This window comes from Lissotriton vulgaris, chromosome 11 (genome assembly GCF_964263255.1).
Source record: "Lissotriton vulgaris chromosome 11, aLisVul1.2, whole genome shotgun sequence".
NCBI lineage: Eukaryota > Metazoa > Chordata > Amphibia > Caudata > Salamandridae > Lissotriton > Lissotriton vulgaris.
Genome location: NC_141699.1, coordinates 353,401,430 through 353,413,872, shown reverse-complemented (window position 1 = coordinate 353,413,872; position 12,443 = coordinate 353,401,430). Strand labels below are relative to the sequence as shown.

The 12,443-nt window shown below is 40.5% G+C and overlaps 1 protein-coding gene across 1 annotated transcript in view; it reads right to left on the bottom strand.

Moving 5' to 3' along the window:
* PROM2 (prominin 2) overlaps window positions 1-12,443 on the bottom strand; it is a 379,221-nt gene that overhangs the window by 129,345 nt on the left and 237,433 nt on the right. Inside the window, exon 11 of the mRNA XM_086943323.1 lies at window positions 3,071-3,223. Coding sequence (XP_086799449.1) covers window positions 3,071-3,223 — 153 coding nt within the window. The remainder of the gene's footprint in view (window positions 1-3,070; window positions 3,224-12,443) is intronic.

Below are 12,443 nucleotides of genomic sequence, written 5' to 3'. Positions count from 1 at the left end.
AGGCCTGCAGATTAAGTTTTTTATGTTCGGACGTCACGTCACACACTGCTTAAATGTTGTTGTTTCTAATGCCCTGCCTGGCATAGGCTAGTTGTTTAATCATCACGAATCGATGCACGATCAGGTTTGTTGTGTGTGCACTCACTGGCTATTTGTTGCGCAGTTGCGGGCTGCCTGGGTGAAATCAGTACAGGTTACAGGCCCAGGGCAGGATTCGGCTTCCTTTTCAAATCAGGGCAGGCCGGGCACGATCATAAAATCTGTGGTGGTTCGGCCTGGGGCTGTGCCAGGCAAGCTGCAACATGCGCAAATGTTCTGACTGACTTACACTACTACATTAAGGGCTGTTTTTTTTTTTTTGAAGCAAATAGCAATGGATAATAAATCTGCGCAGGTGAGGCCTACAGATTAACTTTTTTTATGTTCGGAAGTCACACTGCTTAAATGTTATTTCTGATGCCCTGGCTTAAGGCTAGTTTGATCATCACGAATCGATGCACAATCATGTTTGTTGTTGCCAGCAGTATGCACTCACTGGCTATTTGTTGCGCAGTTGCAGGCTGCCTGGAAGTGGAATGAGTACAGGATGATTTTGGTGCTAATAACCCCCCATGACCACCTCCAGTCCTGTCAATACAGGTGCCTTTTTACAAGAGAGTTAGTGGACTCAGAGCCAGAATTGCCTGCTAAGGGCAGATGTATCATGTATGAGATTACCTGGAAGAGCTGCAAGTCGCATAAGAGCCGCCCTCATCATCAAACATAAGAGAGGAGTTGGTATTAAGGAGGGGAAGTAATAGAGTTTGGGCCCGGGGTTAAATAAGGGGAAGTAATATAGTGTGGTGATCTTGCTTGCAAAGAAACCAATGGCAATCAGTCACCTGAGCAGGCTCTGCACCAAGAGATATATATATTACCTCTAACTTTTAGCAGAGCCAGTTGAAAATGTGGGTGGAGCCAATATAGTAAGTGGGTGGAGCCAGTGGATGAAGTGGGCAGAGCCAGAGAAAAGTAGGTGTGGCCTCTGGCAAACATTTGAGCACCTGCACTTCATTTTTTACAAATTAAGCACTGCTCCTGACACAATCAACTATGCATATAAGCCTCTTTTGCAGATTTTACCTCACGTGCTGGAAAAAGCCTCTGTTTTTACATGAACGTCTCTACAATTATCAAGAATCTTATCACTGTTTAATGGATATGGGTGATATTAAGGTCAGATACATTTTAGCAAAATACCTCACAAATGTAATAAGCCTTAGGAAAGCTCTGTAGAAAAAAGGTTAGCGACTTATTGATTAACAGATGTATTTCAACTCTTTGACACTTTGCGCTTTAGATTTTTAAAGACGAGGTTAAATGTTGAGAATTAAGATCTATGTTTTTACATTTGTTACCATTTTAGTTTGAAACCCCGTTTGAAAAACGGGAACTAGTACTGTTCATTTTAAGGCTTTAAAGTTAATTGCTGAAATCGTGACTGGTGTTTTCTCGCTGTTTTTACCTTTTATGAACTCATTTTTGTATTTTAGGACATGGGCATTTTTCACTAAGAATGAGATCGTTTTTATTCAGCTATATGCAATTTACAAATATTTTACTCCTTTTAGACTGGGGGAGTAAATACCAAAGTGGGAATTCGTTTTTTTATCATATTGTATTACTTGCATATTAATGGAATGCATTCAGCTGATGTGCTTTTATGGTTTATTAAAGAAATTAAGCAAATAAAATTCATTTGAGTTTAAACATTATTCTCAATAAATAAAATTGGTTTCGGCGCCATAATTCAAACTGTAAGCCGTTGTTATTTCCAAAATGCAGTACTGGAACCATCTACATCTAGGCAACAACTTCCTCAAGCAGATAAAGGCTGTGCTACACAGTGGTTAAACTCGGCTCCATCACGAAAAAATATGATCACCTAGATCTAATTCTGACAGAACTTCATTAACTACAAAAAAACAGATACAAGTTATGTTTCTCACCTTCACAGCCTCTCCATAGATCTCTTGTGAGACAAAAAAAACTCAGAAGCAAATAGTTTCTTGGATAGAATCCAGAATTGTCAAATCATATTCTGCTGCAATAACGAATAAACCATTTTCAGTTGCGTCTCTGCCCTTGTGTAACTCTCTTCCCTATATTTTAACATGTCAGAAAAACACTACACCATTCAGCTCCCATCTCAGCTTCTAAATCCTTACTTCTCTTTCCTTTGCACCTGATTAATTGAAGTGTTGCATAGTTTTAATCTTCTTCAATGGCCTTTCCGATATTACTTACACTCCCCCATTGTCTGCCTAAAGCTCTTCTTTCGTACCTGGTGGAATGGTTTGAAGTTCAGAGTTCTTATGTTTGGTTTCACTGCGCAGCTGTATTTTATTGAAAGCCCTTGGTCTCATGTGAATGTCATGGTAAAGTCTACTGACAGCCCAGGAGTAGAAGCCATGCTATATAAAAAATTAAAAAATAAAATAAATAAGAGCAGTGGGTACCTTGACACCTGGACACCCTCCTTTGCTCTTTAAAACTCAGATTCTGGTAGACACATTGCGGACTTTTGTTCCATCAATCAGGATGCGAGTAGCTCATCCAGTCCAAAGATCACAAAATCACTAGGGTTGGGCAGAATGTTTCATTCTGCCTGCGGATTTGGCAGTATTTGGTGACAAGACTAAACCGGAGTTCGGGCCAAATTCTGCTAATCACTGCGAGGCGTCCTTTTTTTTTTATCTTGCGAGGCGCCAGAAATGAAATAAAATGTTTAATCATTTATGTATTTGTTTGATAAATGCTTGTTTCTGTGTTCTTGAGTATTGTTTTGCTATTCGAACCATAGATATTTCTTAGGCAGTAGTCCTCAGATTTCAATAATGCTCAGGGGTCCCTGTATTCCAATAATGATTCAGTGGGGGTCCCCAGACTCCAGTAATGATTAAGTGCGGTCCACAGAAGCCAAAAGGTTGAGAACCACTGCTCAAGAGGATACCTGGGAGGTCACTATCCTCTGTTACCAGCTCATCATTCTGTCGACTGTTAAATGTAGATGCACCCTGGGACAACTTACGATATTAGCACTGATGCGCCGGTCTCCCCTTGAAAGGTCTCTTCAGTTGGATCATCTCGCAGATAGAGCCCCCACAAACCCAGTGACAGTCCCACGAGGTTACAGACGATGATCAGAAGCACAACACTGCAAAGAACAATTCCAACAATCCACCTGGGGAAGAACAGAAAATTAGATTATGATTGAGACTCACTGTTTACAGCCAGCGCGAGATACTGCCTGAATCTACAATCCTGATTCTGTTGTATCTTCTGGCCTGCTCCATCTCCACTTCCCAGCCAGGCCACCTTAGTTTAAATTGCATAGAACTTTATTGGCATTCCATGTTAATACATGACATAAGTACAAAACAAGTATGACTAGTTGTTCTTTACGGGAATTAAAAGGAAACAGATGTCAATGGGAAGTCCCCTTATTTTCTAGAGACGTTATTAAATCCTGCTTAACAATGCGTGAATAATCACAGTCGCTTTCTGTAGGTAATGAATAATATTGCATAAAATGACCACTGTTAAGTCAAGAATTTCCGGCTATTGCCATCAGTTTCTGTTGCTTAAATCTTATATTTATATTTTACGAAATTCTAAAACGATGTTTTATGTTTTAATGTTGTTTGTTCTTCAGAGGCATTATCATACAGTGCTTAGATAACTAGGCTATAGAGCTTTTCTGATCATGGGTATCTGATAAAAATGAACCTATGGAATTCTGAATTGCTACTCAGAAAAATGTCTTGAAAATTTACATAAGTTTCACACAAATTAAATTGCATGTTTTCACAGATGGCCACTGTCGTGGGAACCAGTGGTATTGAAATTACTATTAGTTTTTTAGCTTTTTTAGAGCAGGAGCAAATGTTGAATACCCTCTAAACTCCTTACTCAATTGCTGGCAGGCATAGGTTTAAAATATTAGACCTGCCCAAGAACAAGTGAAACAAAAATTGGCAAAACCGATAGGTATCAGTAGTGCAAATTCTTGACTTAGCCAATGTTTTTCCGTTTTGTTTTTTGTTTTAAAAAAAAAGCTTAGCTAGCCCCTGGAAATGTTCACTCAGCTGCAGCAGAAATACTAAAAATGGGTTGGAAAAACATCACAAAATGCTTTAAAGATGACTGGTGGAGATGCACACAAATTCACGTCAGCCAACATTGAATGCATTTCTAATACTTTAACAAATGCCTTTCAAAGATGGCTGCCGTGGATGTGCATGCATCTATGATGACCACCTTTTAATGCATTTTTGTTTATTTTTATAAATCCTTTTCAAAGATGGCCATCATGCATGTGTGCACTTGTGGTAGCCATTTCTGAGTGGGATTTGTAAAAATAAAGCAAAACCATTTGTAGGAGCCAGACACGGTTTTTGGTTAATGAAATCCACAACATGGAAGCTGGGTTAGCTCGAATAAGGGGTACCAGATCTTTACTTAAATTTGAGAAAACTTGGGGCAACTTAATGTAAAAATGTTCTTTGCAGGGACATTATCTTCTCTTCTTCCTATTGTATGAATTTTCTTGTATACTCTATCATTTATTTCCTTTTCAGTTTCTATTTTATGCCTTTCTGTATAGCTCTATGTATAGATTATGTTGGTATATCTGTACTGTTTGTGTTTGATTTTTCATTATGTGCTGATAATAAAAAAAAAAGTAAAAAAAAAAAAAAAGGAGCCAGACACGCATGTGTGGAAATGCATTGATGCGGGTGGCCATCTTCAAATATGCAAAATCCTTTTAAGATGGCTGTCTGCAATGGGTGGCAAAAATCGAAAAATAATTTTAGAAAACAAAGCAGTACCAAACTGTTTCACTGGTATTATTGTTAGCAAAGCACAGAAATTTGATACACCTAACACAACCAGGAGGCCCTTCTACAACCCTGTTGTTTGGGGAGGCTAGGAAAGGGTTGGTAGCTGTGGAGATATGTCTTGCAATGGTCCAGATGGATGATAGGGCCTAAGGGGATATTAAATCATAGCAGATGATGACAGACACACTTCTGGTTCTAGACTCCGCCTCGGAGGCACAGACCTCCCAGGGAATGGAGTGCCCTGGAACTGATCAACCTATCTGTGATGGTGGCGATAAAGAGGTGGATGTGTACACATGAGAGGGGAATAGGATATCTTTCCGGAATGTAATGTGATGGACTAAATGTAGTCAACGAGAGGTGGAAACGTCTATGAGCACTACACTTGTTGTATTTGCTGTTATACGAAACAAACACAAATATTTTTAAAAAAAAGAAAAAACTACAACCGGGCACCTTGGGTCAAAAGGACACTGGTTGGGTGGTGAAGTGGGGAAGGGAGGGTGATTGGAAGGAGTGAGAGTGCAGGAGGAAAAATAGACATCCCCACTAAGGAACTGATAAGGAAGATCTGAAGTCAGCAGCGGAAGATTAAATCATTCATTCAGAGAACAGTGAGACATGATGTTCTTGAGCAGGACAAGCGCAGGAATAGGAAGGAAAGCCATGGAATCAGAAACAGCGAATTCAGGATAATCAATAGCCAGGCAATCATGAGCAAGGCGCTGACCCAAAGCCTACGCTAATTATATGTGATGTATTGGCACCAATAGACCTTTCCAACAAACAAATAAATCTGTCTTTAGCTGATATCTAAAAAGGCAATGAAACTTGTCTCAGAAGCACTATTGTGATGGTTGCCAGAGAAAGCGGCATGATGTGATTAAATCATGGCTCGCTACAAATATTTTTAGATATAGTCTCCTCTATCACAATGGAAGCTTTTTGCGATCATTTAAACTTTGGGGTAAGTAGAAAAGGGAAAGGAGGTATTACATATTCGGTATGTAGCTGCCATTCATCATGAACTATTTTCTTATATCTGTTTATCACAAATTATGTTAAATCAGCTTACATTGTATTATTTGTTTATGAATTAATGCTTGAAGCAATGGAAATAGGACAGCACAATCTAGAGATTCTTACTCCAAAACTAACATTTCTTCAAAGTTAAAGAACTACATTTTGCAGAAGCAGATTGCAACGAAGATGGAGTGTAACACAGAGCCAGAAGAAGTAGCATGTTAGGCAGAACCAGACAAGTGAATGACCGTACCCACACATGGGCACCTGCCTGTTCTAGAATATCTCTTTGTTAGTTTGGGTCTTGTATCTTCATGCTCGGATGTGAAAGTGGCTAATGCAACCCTTTCATATATCCATGAAGCAGTTAACTCGACAGTGCAAACGCTATATAAACGTAATAAAATTACATTTACTGAAAAAGTAAAGACCATTTTTGTCACAGAAGTGGTATGTTATGGAGGACTTGGACTTATATTGGGAGACAAACCAAAAGTTAAAAAAGATACTACTCAAATCCTCATATTTTTGTGTAATTTCTGGAAAAACGGCAACTTCTGCTTTGTCCTTAGGGATTAAAAACAGACAGAGGATGGCCTTGGAAAATTTCAAAAGTGAGAGGTTAGCTATTGGGGCATGACACTGGATGCAAATGTGATTGGGATGTGGGGTAAAAGAGTGAATGTGTGGCGTGCATTTAGATAGAACGCAAGAGTGGAAGTGGCGCATGAAAGGGAATGAGGGCCATGAAAGCAGATGCAACTGGGTGCAAGATGGTGGATATGAGATAGGACGTTGTTTGAGAACGGATGTAGTGTGTGAGAATGAATGGGGACAGATGATGGATGGTAAGAGTAGATATAGTGCAAACAGCGCGTGCATGAGTGTACCTAGAGCTGGAGAATGTGGATTGGTTGAGGGAATGTATGGAAGAGCATGAGTGGATGAGGAGTCGAGGGAGGTGGATGCAGTAAGAGAATAGATGACAGTGAAATAGTTCATCAACAGCAAGAGGGAGGAATAGGTGATAGTAGGTGATGGGAGCAACACAGGTTGGTCATTGGTTGACAGTCTTCATCTTACAGGTTAGATGATTTTAAATAAAAGCAATTTAAGTGAGTGCAGATTTACTTATGTTGTTTTTGTGATAACTGAAATAATTTTGCCTTTATTGATTCAATTACTTTTTAATATCCACTCATGGAAAAGAGGTGACTACTACAGTGGTCGGGTGAGTCCTACAAGCTTTTACTGTGGTCAAATCTAGACGGATGTATGACGTTAAAACGCATACTTTTACATCGCATACCATTACAACGCGACTTTTACAACACAGGATCCTTTACAACGCATGCCTTTACAACGCATGTCATTACATAGCAGATGCTATTACAACGCATGCCATTACAACGTAAGTATAGGTAAGCATATCTTTTTAAAAAAAATTGTAATGAATAAATATTTAAATAATTTAATTTAATTAATTTAATTTAATTATTTAATTTATTTAAAGTAGTTTTATAAAAACACTTAACCCTTAAAATACCCCTGTACCCCATAACCCAAACCTATCCCTAATCCCTAAAGCTACTCCTGTACCCCATAACCCAAACCTAGCCCTGAACCCTAAAAATACCCCTGTACCCCATAACCCAAACCTAGCCCTGAACCCTAAAAATACCCCAGTACCACAAAACCCAAACCTAGCCCTGAACCCTAAAAATACCCCTGTACCCCATAACCCAAACCTAGCCCTGAACCCTAAAAATACCCCTGTACCCCATAACCCAAACCTAGCCCTGAACCCTAAAAATACCCCTGTACCCCAAAACCCAAATTAAATTAATGTTTTAAAAAAGATAAACTTACCAATACTAATGGCATGCGTTGTAATAGCATCTGCTATGTAATGTCATGCGTTGTAAAGGCATGCGTTGTAAAGGATCCTGCGTTGTAGTAGTTGCGTTGTAAAAGTAGTCCGTTGTAACAGTTGCGTTGTAACTGTTGTTTCCCAATCTAGACACCTGTTAATGAGGGCTTTTAGCGCGTTGACTCCAGTATAACACATCTAACAGTGGTAAAACATGCTAAAAGCCTGCTCTATTTGTGTAACTTGGCTTATGGCTGATGGACAATTGCTACACTGTAACTTTTCACGCTCTGAGGAGTAATATTTCCAATCCCTTAAACTGCACAACTTCTCAATGTATAAAACAATATTTGGCAATGAACAGTTATGCAGTGATTTGTAACTAGCAGAAACACCTTAAAGTAAAAGATTTGTTGCAGATGTCTAGCGCAAACCGGCCTCTATGGAACATGCATGCAGCTGGAAGGCTGGAGGTGCAGTGGCGGCTCCTCTGCTAAGGAGTGTACCCCACTGCTGCAAAGCAGTAAAAGAGAACAAACAAATTTATAATAACTTGAGGTTATTATCATTGTATTTGTTCCTGCTGCACAGTTTTGTTGGGAGGGCGGGGCTTCTCTGCTCTCAGAACAGTTTAGGAGTGGTTTGTCCACTCCAAGTGAGCAATGACTGTTTGGCTGGTGCTCTTGGGCCGACCTAACAGTCGTGAGCACTTTGCATGTTCTCCATGCAGGCTGCATTACAGCCTGCATGGAGAACTTGGCCAGGGCCCCAGTTCCTGGCTGACCGCTGATCCACGGTGCTCAGACCAATCACAACACTCCATTACAGCTTTGTGATTAGCCTATGGGAGGGAGACTGGCTGCTTCCTGTAATGGCCCTGGAGAGACTGAGATGACGTGGGAGAGAGCGGGAGAGCAGCGTGGAGTTATTTCCACTCACCCCGATCTATGCTGGTCAATACTGTGGGCACAGCCCGAGGGCATAAGTAAAGACTGGGTGATTGCTTGTGGCCACTCAGCGATACCAGCTATGGTGTGTGTCTAAGCTGCCCTGTGTGCTGCTCCTAATAAGCCTCTTGATACCTGGCCTTCACAACACCCACCCCATGTCTATTTTCGTGTGCAATTCTTTAGTATCCCTCTCTTCTTATCCAAATCCATATTTTCCTCTCTTATTGCCCAAACTTTCTTCTCTCCCTTTCTTCTTGTCCAATCCCGTCATCTCTGAATTTTCTCATCGAATCACCTCCTGTCTATCTCTAGCTATCCAATCATATTCTTTCCGTCTTGTCCTCTGCAGCTCATTTGCCTCTTTTCCTGTCCAATCCCCTGCTTTTCTATGTTCCATCTCAATCATCACCAGTGCCAGCTTCTACGGCAGTGCGACCAGTACAGCCATACCTGGCACTGACTCTGGGTATGGTTGAGAGGGAGGTTAGGGGGGCGGGTTGAGGAGTGCTGTTAGGTTTGAAATTCCCATCCCTGCAAAAACACTTTTTTCATGCTAGATTAGGTTAGCAGTGTGGGGCTAAATAGATGTGATTTGTATTCATGTTATGCATCCCACTGAGTTATCCCTGTAATGTGCTGGCTTCAGTTAGCGAGTCTGACTCCATTTTGCATTTCGTAATCCCTAATAGGCTGCTTAGACTGTGCCTCAGCAGAACACTGTATTTCGTTAATATATTCTCCTCTATCTTACTAATGAATAGGCCATTCTGCCTTCAAATACCTATCCGAATGTGTAGTTTCTGCTCCCACGTTAGGAGATGCTGAGACCCAGCACCATAGCCTTGAATCCCTGATAAAATGTACCCATCTGGCAGGTGTTAGCTCATCCTACTGTGCCTCTTTGTTCATGTTCGGCCCAGGCTGGTAGTTTTCCATTGTGGGTGTGGTTGGAGGCTTCTCAGGAGGAATGTTTCTCACTTTAGACTGTTGGGGGGGCCAGTCCCTCAGCAGACATCTTAGGGTGCAGGTCAGGACGGACTCCTTTGCAGAGTATTGCTAATAAAAAGTATACTTTTATTCTCTACTGTCTGACCAACTCTTCATTCTTGGGAAGGCATAGCAGTTGGTTGTAAGTAACCCGGGTGGCCCCTAAGGGCCAATTGCTTCAGTGCTGTGTTTGAAAATAACATATGAGTTTGAAAGCACCTGCTGCAGAGTTCCTTGTGTCTCCTAGTTTTCAGGCAACAATAAAAATGTGAAGATAACTCTGGTGATTAATGTTCCTGATGAACCAGAGGTCAGGGTTTTTATCTAATGGCAGTTTTGACTCAACATAAAGTAGCCCAGAGGGTGAATGTGCCTACTGCAAAGAAGTTGTACCATGCAGATCACAGAAATGTATTTTATGTGGATAGCTCAGGGGTTACTGTTTTTGTCAAAGAGATCCTTTTGTTACTTGCATTTCATAAATTACAATCCTAATATAGCACAGTGACCTATCAAGTTCAAGTTCAAGTTCAAAAATCTGTATAGAGCACTACTCACCCAGAGGGTCTCAAGGCGCTTGGGGAGGGGGGGTACTTTACTTAACGAATATCCAAGTTTTTAGTAGCTTTCTGAAGGACAGGTGGTTCTGTGTAAGGCGGAGGTGGGTGGGGAGAGAATTCCAGGTTTTGACCGCTAAGTAGGAGAAGGATCTTTCTCCCATGGTGGATCTATGGATGCGCGGAATTGCAGCGAGGGCTTAATTGGATGATCGTAGTTGGCTGGTGGGGGTGTAGAAGGACAGTCGCGTGTTGAGGCATTCGGGTCTTAGGTCGTAGAGGGCTTTGTGTGCGTGGGTGAGGAGACGGAACGTTATTCTCTTGTTGACGGGGAGCCAGTGGAGGTCTTTCAGGTGACCGGAAATGTGAGCTTGACGTGGGATGTCCAGTATGAGTCTGGCTGAGGCGTTTTGGATGCGTTGGAGTTTTTTCTGTAGTTTGGCTGTGATTCCGGCGTAAAGGGTGTTTCCGTAATCCAGTCGGCTTGTGACCAGTGCGTGGGTGACCGTCTTTCTTGTTTCGGTGGGGTATAGATTAGAATATTTTGCTTGTTTTCCCAGTCTTTCATTATCCTAATGTTGCTAAAAAGGGTTCCTTTAGGTAGAAATGCATTCTTATTAGTGAAGCCACACCCAACCACTGTGGTACATCTTAGATTCTGAATTTGTGCTTCTCCATAACAAACACTCTTAAAATAAACTGCCTACTAATATGGATGACTTATGATTATTACACCTGGTTATCCTCACTGTTTTATGTAACATTTTGGGATTTACACACATATGATTCATTGTCTCTGTATATTGTGTGTGTGATGCAAAGGGCTCTGAAATCCTACACTGGTATGAGTAGCGTTATACACTCAGCAGTGTAGGCTACTGCTAAGAAGAAACTATAGTATGGAAGAGGACTTTCTCGAGTGTTTATAGGATCTGAAACATATGTTGTGTGATTGCGCATACCCTGAAACCATCTAAGAAAAGGCTGAGAAAACGATCTCTCAGATTAAACGAACAGACACCTTGAAACAGAAACTCAAAAAGAAACCCACATAAAGGGTGGCTTTGGTCACGACTAACAACCAATATCTTCATAAGATTTTCAAAATCTTACAAAAAAACTGGAATTTACTCAAAGGCGTACCAGGGCTGATTAATGTGGTCACTGATAAACCCCTGGTTACATACAAGAGAGGCCCCATCATCTGTAAAAAAATTATGAGAAATTATTTGAAACCACCTAAGAGTACACTTACTGGTTCCACCTGGCTTTCTCAACCTACAGGCTTCTAAACACGTGGTAGTTGTATTGTAAGTGATAATGGTTGTAATAAACTTAAGGAATTCAAATACAATACACAACAGAAATATTGAATCGATCAGTTTATTAACTGCAATAGTATTTTTGCGATTTACGTTATAAACTGCAACTGTGGCAAAATGTATGTGGGCAGCAATAAAAGGAAGCTAAAATTTAAACTACAGGAGAGCAGGAGAGCAGTTAATAACAAAGACGACAAATCACCACTGGTTCAACATATGTTAAAATGCCATCCCAACAGGATGGATTTTAAATTTCATGGAATACTGAGAATAGAGAAGGATCCCAGGGGAAGAAATAGGGTATTGTGATTGAGGCAGAATGAAGCCAAATGGATTAGTAGATTAAGAACAGTGCGCATATGGTTAAAGTTGGAAAATGAGTTACACTTCTTCCTATAACCTAAGAATTCCGGTTTGCAGCGAGATCACGGTACATATACAAAGTATTGTTTGTGTAATCATGAGCACATTGATGAATGATATGCATTCAGCTTGTAGATGGTTATCTTTGCTGGTATAATGCCCAATAATGAATACCAACAATTTATGTAATGCATTGTCTTCTTGCTCTTTTTAGGAATAAAATGTCTTAATATGCCTCACTTCATTGATTGTAATATGAACAATGTTCTATGTGACAACCTGAATGGGGATGACTCTAATCCCACCTCCGATTAAAGGTTTTATCCTACCATTGACTCAATGTATTGTTCTCCCGCATTTTTGAACTTGTATTATCCTCTCAATTGGGCAACGATCGTTAAATTATGGTATGATTAATGTTTCCAGGGATTTACTATTGTGATACCTATAGGATTGTTCATATTGTGCTTTTAAATATATATTCAACT